The sequence below is a fragment of the Bufo bufo genome, chromosome 4 (genome assembly GCF_905171765.1).
Source record: "Bufo bufo chromosome 4, aBufBuf1.1, whole genome shotgun sequence".
Taxonomy (NCBI): Eukaryota; Metazoa; Chordata; class Amphibia; order Anura; family Bufonidae; genus Bufo; species Bufo bufo.
The window spans coordinates 180109960-180127120 of NC_053392.1; the positions used below are offsets into that span (position 1 = coordinate 180109960).

The following is a 17161-nucleotide window of genomic DNA, read 5'->3' on the forward strand; positions in this document are numbered from 1 at the left end:
AGAAACATTAAGTGAGACGCCTAGAGGTCTGTCTCTAATTGCTACAAGTGTCAGAATTAATCCCTATAGCTTTGAATTAAAGCTTCTAAGGTCAAAATGTATATTTAGACTTACATAAGTTAACCCTTTATACTATGATGCAGATAGCTTATACAGCAGTGCCACCTAGGTATCAGTAGGTGACATTACAACAGTAGCAAAAGTGCATTCTGGGTAAGGTTATGATGTCACATTTTTATCAATGGTCACGCCCATCCGACAATGATTGGAAAGTTCCAAACTAGGAAGGTGTGTCTAACTGATAAGTTTGTGATCATAAGCCATACACAGGAAGAGAAGGAAAGGAGAAAGGAGAGGAGAGAAAAGAGAAGAAAGAAAGAAGGAGAAGTAGAGGGGTCTATCAAGATGAAAGCCATAATGAGATGCGCTATGATGGACCACCCAGCTTTCCTAGGAGCAGAAGTGAGATTTCTACTAGGACTTGGTAAGAGTCACAGAAAATGATATTTCATTTTATTAAGACTAATTTGATAGTGTGGGTGAAATTATACCATCTAGATTGGCGAATAAATAAATAATTAAATTAATTGATCATCTCCATATTGAGATGTAGTCTTAGGATATTGTGAGGCTTCATTCTACCTGCAGAAGAATCTAGACTCATAATCTAGCAAAGCATTAAGTAATTGCTTATATATATATATATTGATAGAACATTCTTCGCCAAGCTAAGTGATGGATTCCCACAGGAGAGACTTATTTCAAGTCCCTCCCATTAAGATATGGTCTAGCAAGATCCTAGATCCCTGTTATTTGTCTTAATAGTCTTACCAAAGTTATATATTTGAAAATAGTCCAGGATATAACTTAGAAGAGTTATCTCTTCTAAGTTATATCCTTGGATGGATTTGCCCATGCCTGAAGCCATGTGATGTGTAGTTGGTTAGAGGGGGGTGGAATATATTTAGCATTCTATAATGATGTCTAGGATTAGACATGCCCATCTTGATATCATGAGGTTTTCTCTGAACAGAAGTGATATATATAACTTATGTTCATATTTTGATATCCTAACCTAATAATAGCTTGGTTATAATGTGACAAGTTATTTCCACTCACATGTATTGTTAAGCTTGTAATGCTTTATATTAACGCTATATATATTCATTTGCATGTATCATTGTGTTTATTTACTTATATATGTTTATAATCTTGTAACCAATAAATCTGCATATTTTTATAATACCTGTGTATTATTGTATAATGCAAAACAACATTTTATCATTAACGTCATCTCACGTCAAAAATAACTTATTTATCTGAGGAAATAGTCGGACTCAGATGTGAATTGTATCAATTAGGTTGTCTACAATTCACCAGGTCATGATTTTAAGAATTTATGACAAATTTTCAAAAAAAAATTTTTTTATGGTTAATTTTTTTTATGACCATAATTAATAATTCTTAATTGAATTATTACCCACCGACAACACTCAAAAGGGAACCACAAAGCGGTATTAGTGATAATACACTTATTTATATTAAAATATTAAGAACATACCCCTAAAATATCTATATAAAATACATATACCACATGTACAAATAAGCGTATGACCGACACTCAGTCTCTGTGGCAAAACACCAAATAATCGCAGTGGAACCGCTTGCGGCAAAAATCCCACTCAGGGAAATGTTGTTATAATAGGATTCTATCACCAGTCCTGTAATACACTGTCAATGGACAGATAAGCCAGCAGTGATGTGATGCTTTGATGTGATAATCCAATAGCCCACTTCACTGTCCAGTGCACTGATATAGTATAGTAAAGCAAGGGCCCAGTTCTCTATCCGACACACACTTGTGATGTAATGCCCACAATGGTGGGTTAAATATCACTTTCCTCCACAAAATTAGCAGTGCTCAAGATTGAGCCCGGTCTTACCCGTCTTCACTGCCTCATCCGCAGCGTAGATCCAGGCGGCTGCACACCAAACAGCGTCTCACGTGGTGTGCTCGGCCTGTACGTGGCGTCCCACATGACCTGGTTGCCTAGGGGACCGGATATGCGCTCGTATGACGTAGATATTGAGCGACTGCTTTCCAATCGGTACAAGCTGCTTTATTCGCTTCACTCTTTATATTGCCGGCTTTCTTTTTCTTTAGATGAATCCACGCTCACTCTAAAACTGCCAGACGCATTTCGGGGTCCTGCGCCCCTTCCTCAGTGAGAAAGCAGGCAATATAAAGAGTGAAGCGAATAAAGCAGCTCGTACCGATTGGAAAGCAGTCGCTCAATATCAACGTCATACGAGCGCATATCCGGTCCCCTAGGCAACCAGGTCACGTGGGACGCCACGTACAGGCCGAGCACACCACGTGAGACGCTGTTTGGTGTGCGGCCGCCTGGATCTACGCTGCGGATGAGGCAGTGAAGACGGGTAAGACCGGGCTCAATCTTGAGCACTGCTAATTTTGCGGAGGAAAGTGATATTTAACCCACCATTGTGGGCGTTATACCACAAGTTGTGTCGAATAGAGAACTGGGCCCTTGCTTTACTATACTATATCAGTGCACTGGACAGTGAAGTGGGCTATTGGATTATCACATCAAAGCATCACATCACTGCTGGCTTATCTGTACATTGACAGTGTATTACAGGACTGGTGATAGAATCCTATTATAACAACATTTCCCTGAGTGGGATTTTTGCCGCACGCGGTTCCACTGCGATTATTTGGTGTTTTGCCGCAGAGACTGAGTGTCGGTCATACGCTTATTTGTACATGTGGTATATATATTTTATATAGATATTTTAGGGGTATGTTCTTAATATTTTAATATAAATAAGTGTATTATCACTAATACCGCTTTGTGGTTCCCTTTTGAGTGTGCCCCCCCATACTTGCTATTTCACATATTCCTTACCGGTCCTGAGGGTGGGACCTGGGGGTGAGCACCTTTTCCATATAGAGAGAGGGTGAGCCGCTGTAATTCTTTCCATTTTATAGATTGTCTCTCCACCTCCCAGGTCGGTGTGAATACCCTATGTCAGCACAGTTGTACCGTGGAAAGGTATGTGATAAGCTATGATAAAATCTAATTTTCCATCAGCAGTAACTCAGTGGTACAGTGCCTACCTGGATACAAAGGCGTTAAAAACTGTCTTACTGTAAAACAAAAATATTGTCCACAAGTAGATCTGGATGTCATTATTTAGCATCTCCTTTAACACTATAAGAAGTCCATTAATAATGACTTTAGTAGCCTAGCACTTGAGGTTCCAGATGTACGTTCCCCAGTATGATTTATATGGTCATGTAGTTTACATTGAGGTGACGTGCTATTTAAATTAATGAAGCAAATAAAAATATTACTGTGCACATTTCAGCACATCTGCTTCCCATCCTGTGTATCCCCGATTACCAATCATAGGGTTCAGAATCCTATTCCCTCTACAGTATAAGTGAATACACAGCTGCATACATTCAGAGAACTTCAGACCATTCAATTAATAATAATTTCATATATTTTACTAATCAGTAAAGCCCCTAAGGTTGTCATTGTTAGAACATGCTCTTGTGAATTGTAGCATATATTAATCTTCAGAAAAAAAGTAATTGAACTTCTGTAGCTCAACAAAAAATGGCCATAGCAGGATACTGGTCAGAAGCTAAGTGCTCACGTCATTTCTTCAGATTACTACGTTTCGTGTGTGGTTGTTTGAAACTTTGGTGGTCATTTATGACCAGATGTATGCCACTTTTGTGGCGTATATCTGGTGCAGATTATGTTGCACTCCATGGTGCTGCACTTATTCCCTGCTCACACCAGGTCTAAAAAAGTGGCAGTGGCGTGGGTGGGGAAGGGGATGGGCCGGTAGACCAGTCTTATTCATCATTTTCTATGTCTGATTTAAGTGTAGAAAATGGTCTAAATGTAAGACAGCTCAGAAGCAGAGGTTATGTACAGTCTGGCGCCTCTTTGGCGATCCACTGGCAGCTATAGGGCTTATTAAGACTAGCATCTAAAATGCTGGTCTTAATAAATGTACCCCTTAGTTTATAAAATAAATCTGGTCCAAGTGGTCATAAGAAAAGGCTATATAAAAGATAGAATATATATATATATATATATATATATATATATCCATTCAGACGTTATGCTTTTGGAGTATAGGTACAAACAGGATTAGCCAGGTTATATGGAAGTATAAAAAATAAAAATACCCAGGCTGCCATAAATCAGATTAGGGCGGGTTCTCATCAGCTTTAGTAATTCTGTTATACTGTTTTGTTATAGCGGGGTTATAATGGAATATAACGGAATTTTAGGACAGGACTTTTGTTTTCGGTCATACATACCGTAATGCCATTTGTGCCCATAGAAATGTGTTAGGACGGAGCAAAATGGAATGCTTCTTAAAAGGTTCCGTTTTGCATTCCGTCCTAAAATTCCCTTATATTCCATTACCCTGTTATAACAGAACAGTATAACGGAATTACTAACGCTGATGCGAACCCGCCCTTACTGCCTCTGTCCCAGGTGTTTTGTTTGGCGACTCCTCCCCAGGTGGTCCCTTCACAGCCTAATACAGGACCCCGTTTAATACCTTAAGGTGTTCCTTTAATGCCTCGGCTGAGAGTTTTCCCTTTTGTGTCTATGCCACAAGTTCCCCTTGTGTCACCAGATACCTTCTTTGTGTCTGCCCAGATAGTATCATACTTTTCCCATAAAGATACACAATACCCATATAGTTAGTTCCATACTTGGCCCTCATGGTGTCAGTGTCCATAAAGTAATGTATTGAAATCCGCAGCACTCGTCCAAATTAGTCAATGGAGTTTTATTTAGTAGTCAGGCAGCAGGTCTTTATCAAGCAATGTGAAATATAACACAGTAAACCTTAAATAGACCACTAACATGTGGGTGTAACCATAAGTGACCACCTCCAACACATAAAAAGAATAACCCAAAAGCATCTATATATATCTAATGCAATAAAATTGTGACTTATGTAACTATTATTAATTACTATTATAATTATTATTATTATTATTATTATTATTATTGTTCACTATTTAATTGCATTAGATATGTGTATATGCTTCTGGGTTATTCTCTTCATGCGTTGGAGGTGGTCACTTATGGTTACACCCACATGTTAGTGGTATATTTAAGGTTTACTGTGTTATATTTCACATTGCTTGATAAAGACCTACTGCCTGACTACTAAATAAAACACCATTGACTGAATTGGACGACTGCTGTGGATTTCTCTACATTTCTGTTTCTACTAGGATCCCGAGCCAGGACCCCTCACCATGTGCACCGTATTGCCCTGGATACATACCAGGTGACTTGAATATTGAATATGGATTTATCCCAATAAGGGGCTTGGAGTGCTGCTTATCTTTCTTTTGTATCTAGTGTCCATATAGTGCCATACTACAGTATCTACAAATAAAGGAAAACAATCCCAAACTTTGCCCAGATACTGTAAATAGTACATACAGTTCTGTCCTCCTTGTGTGTCAGTGGGGCATAGCATGACAGGCAGCTAAACCCCCCCCCCCCCCCCACCCAGCAACTCAGTCGGGATATTTATCAAAAGGCGCGGCCTGCCAGATTTACCATAACTTAAGTCTGTTTTTTTTCTGGCCTCTCTAGGATACAAGAACATGGTGTGCTGCATTTTTGTATCCTTTTTTGTCTAACATATACGTCAAATGGAGGCATAAACTGTGATGTGAACCCTCCCTGTTATAGCTGAAGCCTACGCAAGCCCCCAGCTGGTGTAGACTTCAGTTTCTGCCGCTTAATAAATTGGGTGCATCTTACCTCAGCGCAGGGAGATCAAGACTGGTGTATGGAAACTCTAATCTTGATAAATCTCCCCCATTGGCTCTGGAGTAATATCCAACTCAACTTTTATTTATTAAGGATAGGCTGAAACAGTGATGCTATTTTAAGTCTGGTGAAGAGGATGATTACAGATATTCTGCTTGTCCTTCAATAGTTCTTGGAAAAGATGGCTGTTATGAGCTGAGTTGATGTTAACACGGTCATAGGTAATAAATACATTGGATCGCATGGGACAATCAAGGAAATAAACAGCCACTAGATGGAGCTAAAGCAACATAAATACTAGCACAGTACATTTATCATAAAGCTAGCTTGCTGAAGGCATCATGACACATACGGTCCTCAGTTCCCACAATTCCCCCATAACAGAGCAAGCTGCTATTTAGATCAACTTCCTCTCTGCCCCTCTGACTGACCTCTCCCCTACTGGAGAGCTATGCTGCCCTCTAGTGACTGCATGCAATATATCTAGTGATGCCTAATTAACTTTACTAGTTTTATTGTATAGGTTTATAAAAATGTGGCAATGCTGGTGGTAAATATCAAAGAAATTTGGTACTTTACAGTAGAGAACAGATGAAAACTAATCTGAAACCGTCTGAGTTAGGATCAAGACTAGAGTTGAGCGAACACCTGGATGTTCGAGTTCGAGAAGTTCGGCCGAACTTCCCGGAAATGTTCGGGTTCGGGATCCGAACCCGACCCGAACTTCGTCCCGAACCCGAACCCCATTGAAGTCAATGGGGACCCAAACTTTTCGGCACTAAAAAGGCTGTAAAACAGCCCAGGAAAGAGCTAGAGGGCTGCAAAAGACAGCAACATGTAGGTAAATCCCCTGCAAACAAATGTGGATAGGGAAATGAATTAAAATAAAAATAAAATAAATAAAAATTAACCAATATCAATTGGACAGAGGTCCCATAGCAGAGAATCGGGCTTCACGTCAGCAGAGAATCAGTCTCTTCATGCCATAGCAGAGAATCTGGCTTCATGTCAGCAGAGAATCAGTCTCCTTATGCCATAGCAGAGAATCTGGCTTCATGTCAGCAGAGAATCAGTCTTCATGTCATAGCAGAGAATCAGGCTTCACGTCACCCACTACTGGAACAGGCCACTGTCACACATTTAGGCCCCGGCACCCAGACAGAGGAGAGAGGTCCCGTAACAGAGAATCTGGCTTCATGTCAGCACAGAATCAGTCTTCATGACATAGCAGAGAATCAGGCTTCACGTCACCCACCACTGGAAGAGGCCACTGTCACACATTTAGGCCCTGGCACCCAGACAGAAGAGAGAGGTCCCGTAACAGAGAATCTGGCTTCATGTCAGCACAGAATCAGTCTTCATGTCATAGCAGAGAATCAGGCTTCACGTCACCCACCACTGGAAGAGGCCACTGTCACACATTTAGGCCCTGGCACCCAGACAGAGGAGAGAGGTCCCGTAACAGAGAATCTGGCTTCATGTCAGCACAGAATCAGTCTTCATGTCATAGCAGAGAATCAGGCTTCACGTCACCCACCACTGGAAGAGGCCACTGTCACACATTTAGGCCCTGGCACCCAGACAGAGGAGAGAGGTCCCGTAACAGAGAATCTGGCTTCATGTCAGCACAGAATCAGTCTTCATGTCATAGCAGAGAATCAGGCTTCACGTCACCCACCACTGGAAGAGGCCACTGTCACACATTTAGGCCCAGGCACCCAGACAGAGGAGAGAGGTCCCGTAACATAGAATCTGGCTTCATGTCAGCACAGAATCAGTCTTCATGTCATAGCAGAGAATCAGGCTTCACGTCACCCACCACTGGAACAGGCCACTGTCACACATTTAGGCCCAGAGGAGAGAGGTCCTGTACAGAGAATCTGGCTTCATGTCAGCACAGAATCAGTCTTCATGTCATAGCAGAGAATCAGGCTTCACGTCACCCACCACTGGAACAGGCCACTGTCACATATTTAGGCCCAGGCAGCCAGGCAGAGGAGAGAGGTCCCGTAACAGAGAATCTGGCTTCATGTCAGCACAGAATCAGTCTTCATGTTATAGCAGAGAATCAGGCTTCACGTCACCCACCACTGGAACAGGCCACTGTCACATATTTAGGCCCCGGCACCCAGACAGAGGAGAGGTTCATTCAACTTTGGGTTGCCCCGCAATATAATGGTAAAATGAAAATAAAAATAGGATTGAATGAGGAAGTGCCCTGGAGTACAATAATATATGGTTAAGGGGAGGTAGTTAATGTCTAATCTGCACAAGGGATGGACAGGTCCTGTGGGATCCATGCCTGGTTCATTTTTATGAACGTCAGCTTGTCCACATTGGCTGTAGACAGGCGGCTGCGTTTGTCTGTAATGACTCCCCCTGCCGTGCTGAATACACGTTCAGACAAAACGCTGGCCGCCGGGCAGGCCAGCACCTCCAAGGCATAAAAGGCTAGCTCTGGCCACGTGGACAATTTGGAGACCCAGAAGTTGAATGGGGCCGAACCATCAGTCAGTACGTGGAGGGGTGTGCACAGGTACTGTTCCACCATGTTAGTGAAATGTTGCCTCCTGCTAACACGTTCTGTATCAGGTGGTGGTGCAGTTAGCTGTGGCGTGGTGACAAAACTTTTCCACATCTCTGCCATGCTAACCCTGCCCTCAGAGGAGCTGGCTGTGACACAGCTGCGTTGGCGACCTCTTGCTCCTCCTCTGCCTTCGCCTTGGGCTTCCACTGGTTCCCCTGTGACATTTGGGAATGCTCTCAGTAGCGCGTCTACCAACGTGCGCTTGTACTCGCGCATCATCCTATCACGCTCCAGTGTAGGAAGTAAGGTGGGCACATTGTCTTTGTACTGGGGATCCAGCAGGGTGGCAACCCAGTAGTCCGCACACGATAAAATGTGGGCAACTCTGCTGTCGTTGCGCAGGCACTGCAGCATGTAGTCGCTCATGTGTGCCAGGCTGCCCAGAGGTAAGGACAAGCTGTCCTCTGTGGGAGGCGTATCGTCATCGTCCTGTGTTTCCCCCCAGCCACGCACCAGTGATGAGCCCGAGCTACGTTGGGTGCCAACCCGCTGTGAACATGCTTCATCCTCATCCTCCTCCACCTCCTCCTCATCCTCGTCCTTCTCGTCCTCCAGTAGTGGGCCCTGTCTGGCCACATTTGTACCTGGCCTCTGCTGTTGCAAAAAACCTCCCTCTGAGTCACTTCGAAGAGACTGGCCTGAAAGTGCTAAAAATGACCCCTCTTCCTCCTCTTCCTCGTGGGCCACCTCCTCTTCCATCATCGCCCTAAGTGTTTTTTTAAGGAGACATAGAAGTGGTATTGTAACGCTGATAACGGCGTCATCGCCACTGGCCATGTTGGTGGAGTACTCGAAACAGCGCAACAGGGCACACAGGTCTCGCATGGAGGCCCAGTCATTGGTGGTGAAGTGGTGCTGTTCCGCAGTGCGACTGACCCGTGCGTGCTGCAGCTGAAACTCCACTATGGCCTGCTGCTGCTCACACAGTCTGTCCAGCATGTGCAAGGTGGAGTTCCACCTGGTGGGCACGTCGCATATGAGGCGGTGACCGGGAAGGCCGAAGTTACGCTGTAGCGCAGACAGGCGAGCAGCGGCAGGGTGTGAACGCCGGAAGCGCGAACAGACGGCCCGCACTTTATGCAGCAGCTCTGACATGTCGGGGTAGTTGCGAATGAACTTCTGCACCACCAAATTCAGCACATGCGCCAGGCAAGGGATGTGCGTCAAACCGGCTAGTCCCAGAGCTGCAACGAGATTTCGCCCATTATCGCACACCACCAGGCCGGGCTTGAGGCTCACCGGCAGCAACCACTCGTCGGTCTGTTGTTCTATACCCCGCCACAACTCCTGTGCGGTGTGGGGCCTGTCCCCCAAACATATGAGTTTCAGAACGGCCTGCTGACGTTTACCCCGGGCTGTGCTGAAGTTGGTGGTGAAGGTGTGTGGCTGACTGGATGAGCAGGTGGAAGAAGAGGAGGAGGAAGCTGAGTAGGAGGAGGAGGAGACAGGAGGCAAAGAATGTTGCCCTGCGATCCTTGGCGGCGGAAGGACGTGCGCCAAACAGCTCTCCGCCTGGGGCCCAGCCGCCACTACATTTACCCAGTGTGCAGTTAGGGAGATATAGCGTCCCTGGCCGTGCTTACTGGTCCACGTATCTGTGGTTAGGTGGACCTTGCCACAGATGGCGTTGCGCAGTGCACACTTGATTTTATCGGACACTTGGTTGTGCAGGGAAGGCACGGCTCTCTTGGAGAAGTAGTGCCGGCTGGGAACAACATACTGTGGGACAGCAAGCGACATGAGCTGTTTGAAGCTGTCTGTGTCCACCAGCCTAAATGACAGCATTTCATAGGCCAGTAGTTTAGAAATGCTGGCATTCAGGGCCAGGGATTGAGGGTGGCTAGGTGGGAATTTACACTTTCTCTCAAATGTTTGTGAGATGGAGAGCTGAACGCTGCCGTGTGACATGGTTGAGATGCTTGGTGACGCAGGTGGTGGTGTTGGTGGTACATCCCATGTTTGCTGGGCGGCAGGTGCCAACGTTCCTCCAGAGGCGGAGGAAGAGGCCGAGGCGTCAGCAGCAGAAGAGGCCGAGGCGGCAGCAGCAGAAGAGGTAGCAGGGGGAGCCTGAGTGACTTCCTTGTTTTTAAGGTGTTTACTCCACTGCAGTTCATGCTTTGCATGCAGGTGCCTGGTCATGCAGGTTGTGCTAAGGTTCAGAATGTTAATGCCTCGCTTCAGGCTCTGATGGCACAGCGTGCAAACCACTCGGGTCTTGTCGTCAGCACATTGTTTGAAGAAGTGCCATGCCAGGGAACTCCTTGAAGCTGCCTTTGGGGTGCTCGGTCCCAGATGGCGGCGGTCAGTAGCAGGCGGAGTCTCTTGGCGGCGGGTGTTCTGATTTTGCCCAAGGCTCCCTCTTTTGCTAACGCTGTTGGCTCAGTCTCACCACAGCCTCTTCCTCCGAGCTGTGAAAGTCAGTGGCACGACCTTCATTCCATGTGGGGTCTAGGACCTCATCGTCCCCTGCATCGTCTTCCACCCAGTCTTGATCCCTGACCTCCTGTTCAGTCTGCACACTGCAGAAAGACGCAGCAGTTGGCACCTGTGTTTCATCATCATCAGAGACATGCTGAGGTGGTATTCCCATGTCCTCATCATCAGGAAACATAAGTGGTTGTGCGTTAGTGCATTCTATCTCTTCCACCCCTGGGGAAGGGCTAGGTGGATGCCCTTAGGAAACCCTGGCGGCAGAGTCTTCAAACAGCATAAGAGACTGCTGCATAACTTGAGGCTCAGACAGTTTCCCTGATATGCATGGGGGTGATGTGACAGACTGATGGGCTTGGTTTTCATGCGCCATCTGTGCGCTTTCTGCAGAAGACTGGGTGGGAGATAATGTGAACGTGCTGGATCCACTTTCGGCCACCCAATTGACTAATGCCTGTACCTGCTCAGGCCTTACCATCCTTAGAACGGCATTGGGCCCCACCAAATATCCCTGTAAATTCTGGCGGCTACTGGGACCTGAGGTAGTTGGTACACTAGGACGTGTGGCTGTGGCAGAATGGCCACATCCTCTCCCAGCACCAGAGGGTCCACTAACACCACCACGACCATGTCCACGTCCGCATCCCTTACTGGATGTTTTCCTCATTGTTCCCGTTCACCACAATAAGAAAAATATTATTTGGGCCAATGTATTGAATTAAAATTCAGGCCTTTTTTTACAGACACCTAACACTGTCTGGCTATCTATTTAGGTACCGTATTACACTAATACAGGCACACCAGTAATGACAGATTTAGCTGAATATAAATGTGAGGCCTATTTTTTAGGCGCTGTGTGAAAGGTATACGTTTAATCACAGAATTAGACTTGTATCTGCACTGTAGCGTGTGTGTTAAGTTTTTAAGAATGACACTATCAGCACCTTGAATCTAATATATCCTTTTTGGGATAGATTTGAAGTAGGCCTGATATAGCAGAAACTACAAATTTTGAGAATGGCAAATTTGGGAATAGTTTTTCGACCCAGAACAAAAACTGTGCTTTTACGGTCACTACAAATAATTTGACCAGCTAAAACAGTACTGATTTGGAGGAATATAAATATCAGGCCTATTTTTTAGGCGCTGTGTGACAGGTATACCTTTAATCACAGAATTAGACTTGTATCTGCACTGTAGCGTGTGTGTTAAGTTTTTCAGAATGACACTATCAGCACCTTGAATCTAATATACCCTTTTTGGGATAGATTTAAAGTAGGCCTGATATAGCAGAAACTACTAATTTTGAGAATGGCAAATTTGGGAATAGTTTTTCAACCCAGAACAAAAACTGTGCTTTTACGGTCACTACAAATAATTTGACCAGCTAAAACAGTACTGATTTGGAGGAATATAAATGTCCGGCCTATTTTTTAGGCGCTGTGTGACAGGTATACCTTTAATCACAGAATTAGACTTGTATCTGCACTGTAGCGTGTGTGTTAAGTTTTTCAGAATGACACTATCAGCACCTTGAATCTAATATACCCTTTTTGGGATAGATTTAAAGTAGGCCTGATATAGCAGAAACTACTAATTTTGAGAATGGAAAATTTGGGAATTGTTTTTCAACCCAGAACAAAAACTGTGCTTTTACGGTCACTACAAATAATTTGACCAGCTAAAACAGTACTGATTTGGAGGAATAGAAATGTCAGGCCTATTTTTTAGGCGCTGTGTGACAGGTATACTTTTAATCACAGAATTAGACTTGTATCTGCACTGTAGCGTGTGTGTTAAGTTTTTCAGAATGACACTATCAGCACCTTGAATCTAATATACCCTTTTTGGGATAGATTTAAAGTAGGCCTGATATAGCAGAAACTACTAATTTTGAGAATGGCAAATTTGGGAATAGTTTTTCAACCCAGAACAAAAACTGTGCTTTTACGGTCACTACAAATAATTTGACCAGCTAAAACAGTACTGATTTGGATGAATAGAAATGTCAGGCCTATTTTTTAGGCGCTGTGTGACAGGTATACTTTTAATCACAGAATTAGACTTGTATCTGCACTGTAGCGTGTGTGTTAAGTTTTTCAGAATGACACTATCAGCACCTTGAATCTAATATACCCTTTTTGGGATAGATTTAAAGTAGGCCTGATATAGCAGAAACTACTAATTTTGAGAATGGCAAATTTGGGAATAGTTTTTCAACCCAGAACAAAAACTGTGCTTTTACGGTCACTACAAATAATTTGACCAGCCAAAACAGTACTGATTTGGAGGAATATAAATGTCAGGCCTATTTTTTAGGCGCTGTGTGACAGGTATACCTTTAATCACAGAATTAGACTTGTATCTGCACTGTAGCGTGTGTGTTAAGTTTTTCAGAATGACACTATTAGCACCTTGAATCTAATATACCCTTTTTGGGATAGATTTAAAGTAGGCCTGATATAGCTGAAACTACTAATTTTGAGAATGGCAAATTTGGGAATTGTTTTTTCAACCCAGAACAAAAACTGTGCTTTTACGGTCACTAAAAATAACTTGACCAGCTAAAACAGTACTGATTTGGAGGAATAGAAATGTCAGGCCTATTTTTTAGGCGCTAGGTGACAGGCTCAACTTGCCCCTGATGTAGTATATGGCCAAAAAATAACCACACTATTGATGGTTAAATGCACTTGGGTGACACAGGCTCAGCCTGCACCTGATGTAGTATATGGCCAAAAAATAACCACACTATTGATGTTTAAATGCACTTGATGAAAGCTTGACCCTGATGTAGGATATAGCAAAAAATAACTACACTATTGATGGTTAAATGCACTTGGGTGATACAGGCTCAGCCTGCACCTGATGTAGTATATGGCCAAAAAATAACCACACTATTGATGGTTAAATGCACTTGGGTGACACAGGCTCAGCCTGCACCTGATGTAGGATATAGCAAAAAATAACCACACTATTGATGGTTAAATGCACTTGGTGGTAGCTTGTGCTGGCGCACCACAAGCCACAAAATGGCCGCCGATCACCCCAGAAAAAAGTGATATAAAAACGCTCTGGGCAGCCTAAAAAAAGTGAGCAATTCAATATCAGCACTTCAATGATCCACAGCTGGAGATCGATCACTGAATTAAGTCTTTTGGAGGAGTTAATCTGCCTAATCTCGCCCTAACGTCGCAGCAGCAACCTCTCCCTACGCTTGTATCAGCAGAGTGACGTGCAGCGCTACGTGACCCAAGCTTATATAGAGGCTGGGTCACATGCTGCACTGGCCAATCACACCCATGCCAATAGTAGGCAAGGCTGTGATGGCCTCTTGGGGCAAGTAGTATGACACTTGTTGATTGGCTGCTTTGCAGCCTTTCAAAAAGCGCCAAGAAAGCGCCGAACACCGAACCCGAACCCAGACTTTTACGAAAATGTTCGGGTTCGGGTCCGTGTCACGGACACCCCAAAATTCGGTACGAACCCGAACTATACAGTTCGGGTTCGCTCATCCCTAATCAAGACCTATGTCATGTAGATGTAGAAAAATTTGTGGACTGGTGGGCATTTGCACATTAGCAACATGATTTTTCGAGTAAGTTAGGAGTGGCATGCCCTACAATTTTTAATGTAGGTTATATAAAAATAATCAAAATTCTATTAACATTATATATCATCTGTAGTTGAATTACATATAAAGAAAAGTTGTGTACCTATCATAGGAACATATAATTTCGAAAAAATATATTAAACGGCATCTGTCAGCAGATTTGTTCCCATGAAACTGGCTGACCTGTTACACGTGTGTTTGGCAGCTGAAGGCATCTGTGTTAGTCCCATGTTCTTATGTGTCCACATTGCTGAGAAAAATGATGTTTTAATATATGCAAATAAGAATCTAGGAGCAACGGGGGCATTGCTGTTACACCTAGAGGCTCTGCTCTCTCTGCAACTGCCATAGTCTCTCCACTCTGATTGACTTTAGGAGAAGTTAGGGCCACGCATGATCACGTTTACACTGCATGATTCCGTCAATCAAAGTGCAGATGGTCCAGCAGTTGCAGAGAGGGCAGAGCCTCTAGGTGTAATGGCAACACCCCCGTTGCTCCTAGATGCTCATTTGCATATATTAAAACTTCCTTTTTCTCAGCAATGCGGACACATATGAACATGGGACCAACACAGATGCCTTCAGCTGCCAAGTGCACATGTAACAGGTCAGTTAGTTTCATAGGTACAAATCTACTGCCCTTTAACATACAAACAATGTTATTTCACATAGATCCCTTTGCTTCTTTTGCAGCATCTAAGTGCTTAACCTAGACACGCTGCCTTGTGTGTTTCTATTTACAGCCAAAATTTAGACAGATTAAATCTCCAACTCATCTCATTGGTACAAAATGTACAGGACTGTTCAAGGTAAATCAGCACCCTAAAGACCAATTTAGACTGGAAGCCATGTGTGCAGTTTCTGCAAAGAAAAGATACAGACCCCACTGATAAAAAAAACAACACGTCCAGAGTTTTTGGCTGGCAGCTACAAGCTGTACTATCACGGGTAGGAATAATTAAAACCTTCAGGGGAACCTATGTAATATGTAAACAACACGGGAAATGTAGAGTCAGTACAAGAATGCTTACACATTTTCCTTTGCGAAAAAGAAGCTGATTTCCTGCCAAGGTGAAATAGCGCGTTTTCCATCTTTTGATAAACTTCCACCGGACCTGCTTCTCTTTAAGTCTTCCTTCCATCAGTGGTTGGCCTTCTTGATTCACGACTGCAAAGAAAAAAAAAGAAAAAACAACAATTAAACATATTTTCCTTTAGGCTGTAAAAATCAAAGCTTGGCAATGGGCCAGGCACAACAATGACCTTTTGTAAGGATTTACTGTAAGTAAATCATAGAGGATGACGCTTTATTTGAACTCTATATGGATGGTTAGCAAAAACTCTTCAGCTCCTGGACGCATTAGATGCCATTTGGGAAATGTTACAATCTTAACTCCTTAGATGGAAATATCTTAAAGGGGTTTTCTAGGACTAAGCTATTCTCAGGATAGCTCATCAATATCATATAGGTGGGGGTCAGGCACTCTCGTCGATCAACTATTCCAGTTAGCCACGAGAGCCAAAAACTATTCAATGGACAGAAATGGAAAGAGGTGGATCATTCCAAGTTGTAGTGGCAGTGCCGGAATACTGCATCCATGTGAATGGGAGCTGAGCTGCAGGACACTAGCAATGAAAACGACACATTCGATGGAGCCTTCTGCTTCTGGCTCCTTTTACTGTATACTTTTCAGTGCAAGCATGTCGGACCCCCACAGATCTGATACTGATGACCTAACATGACAATAGTTCATCAATATTTAAGTCCTGGAAATTCCATTTAAGCTGGCTATACACACTAGATGTGTATTGCTAAACCAACGATTTGGTCAGGATTAACTGTCCATCTAATGTGTATGGGGACCACTCAACTCTTTCCCAAAGCCAGATATTGTCATGCTTCAGTGTTCGATGGAAACACCACACCGAGCATAGGAGGGAAGAGGGGAACAGTGAATCAGGCCTAAGAACTAGGGAAGGAAAATGGACACCTCCTAGTGAAAACCCTAACCAAAATCCTGACTGACTACCAGTATGAACAGACCCCAAAGGTAGGTGAGTTCATATACGCAGAAATACCTAGAGTCCTATCAAGCCCTATAGGACCCTGGTACTAATGGCAGGGACGAGACTACCGGTTCCTCCAAAAGGAAGAATAAACAGGAGTCTTCTTCAGGCCTAATACAAACAATAGGGAAATGCAACACAGAATCCAAAGAAAATACAAAAGGGAAAGTAAAGACTTAACTTCAAAGGAGCAATGGAAGCACCAGGAACTCAACCAAGATCCGCCCACAATCTATCCAAAGGTCCAAACAGAAGCTATAAACCGCACATTATTGTGGGAGAAGCAACAATAAATAGAGAAGGTTAAATGACCCTAATAGCCACCTGGGGAAAGAAGGTGTGGCAAGCACCAGAAACAACACAGACGTCATTTGATCTAAACGGAAAACATGTCAGATCAAACCACGTGTTGCCAGTCTCACCGATCTCCTGCCACCTATCGCGGGAACGTCCATGACAGATATCAGGGGACATAAGAATTGGAAGTTGGATTTTAACATCCCAATCCTTTTGTTCTCTGGGAGATAGGCCACGGCCAGAGGAGTCTGACAGTGGCCCTCTCCCCTTGACCAAGCTGAGTGTGCATGTGTATGGGGCAGTTGAGAGAGACATATG

At 43.8% G+C, this 17161-nt stretch overlaps 1 protein-coding gene across 1 annotated transcript in view; it reads right to left on the minus strand.

Moving 5' to 3' along the window:
• Positions 1-17161, minus strand: part of VEPH1 (ventricular zone expressed PH domain containing 1) — a 662929-nt gene that overhangs the window by 31250 nt on the left and 614518 nt on the right. The window contains exon 13 of the mRNA XM_040428144.1: positions 15511-15647. Within this exon, the coding sequence (XP_040284078.1) occupies positions 15511-15647 (137 nt within the window). The remainder of the gene's footprint in view (positions 1-15510; positions 15648-17161) is intronic.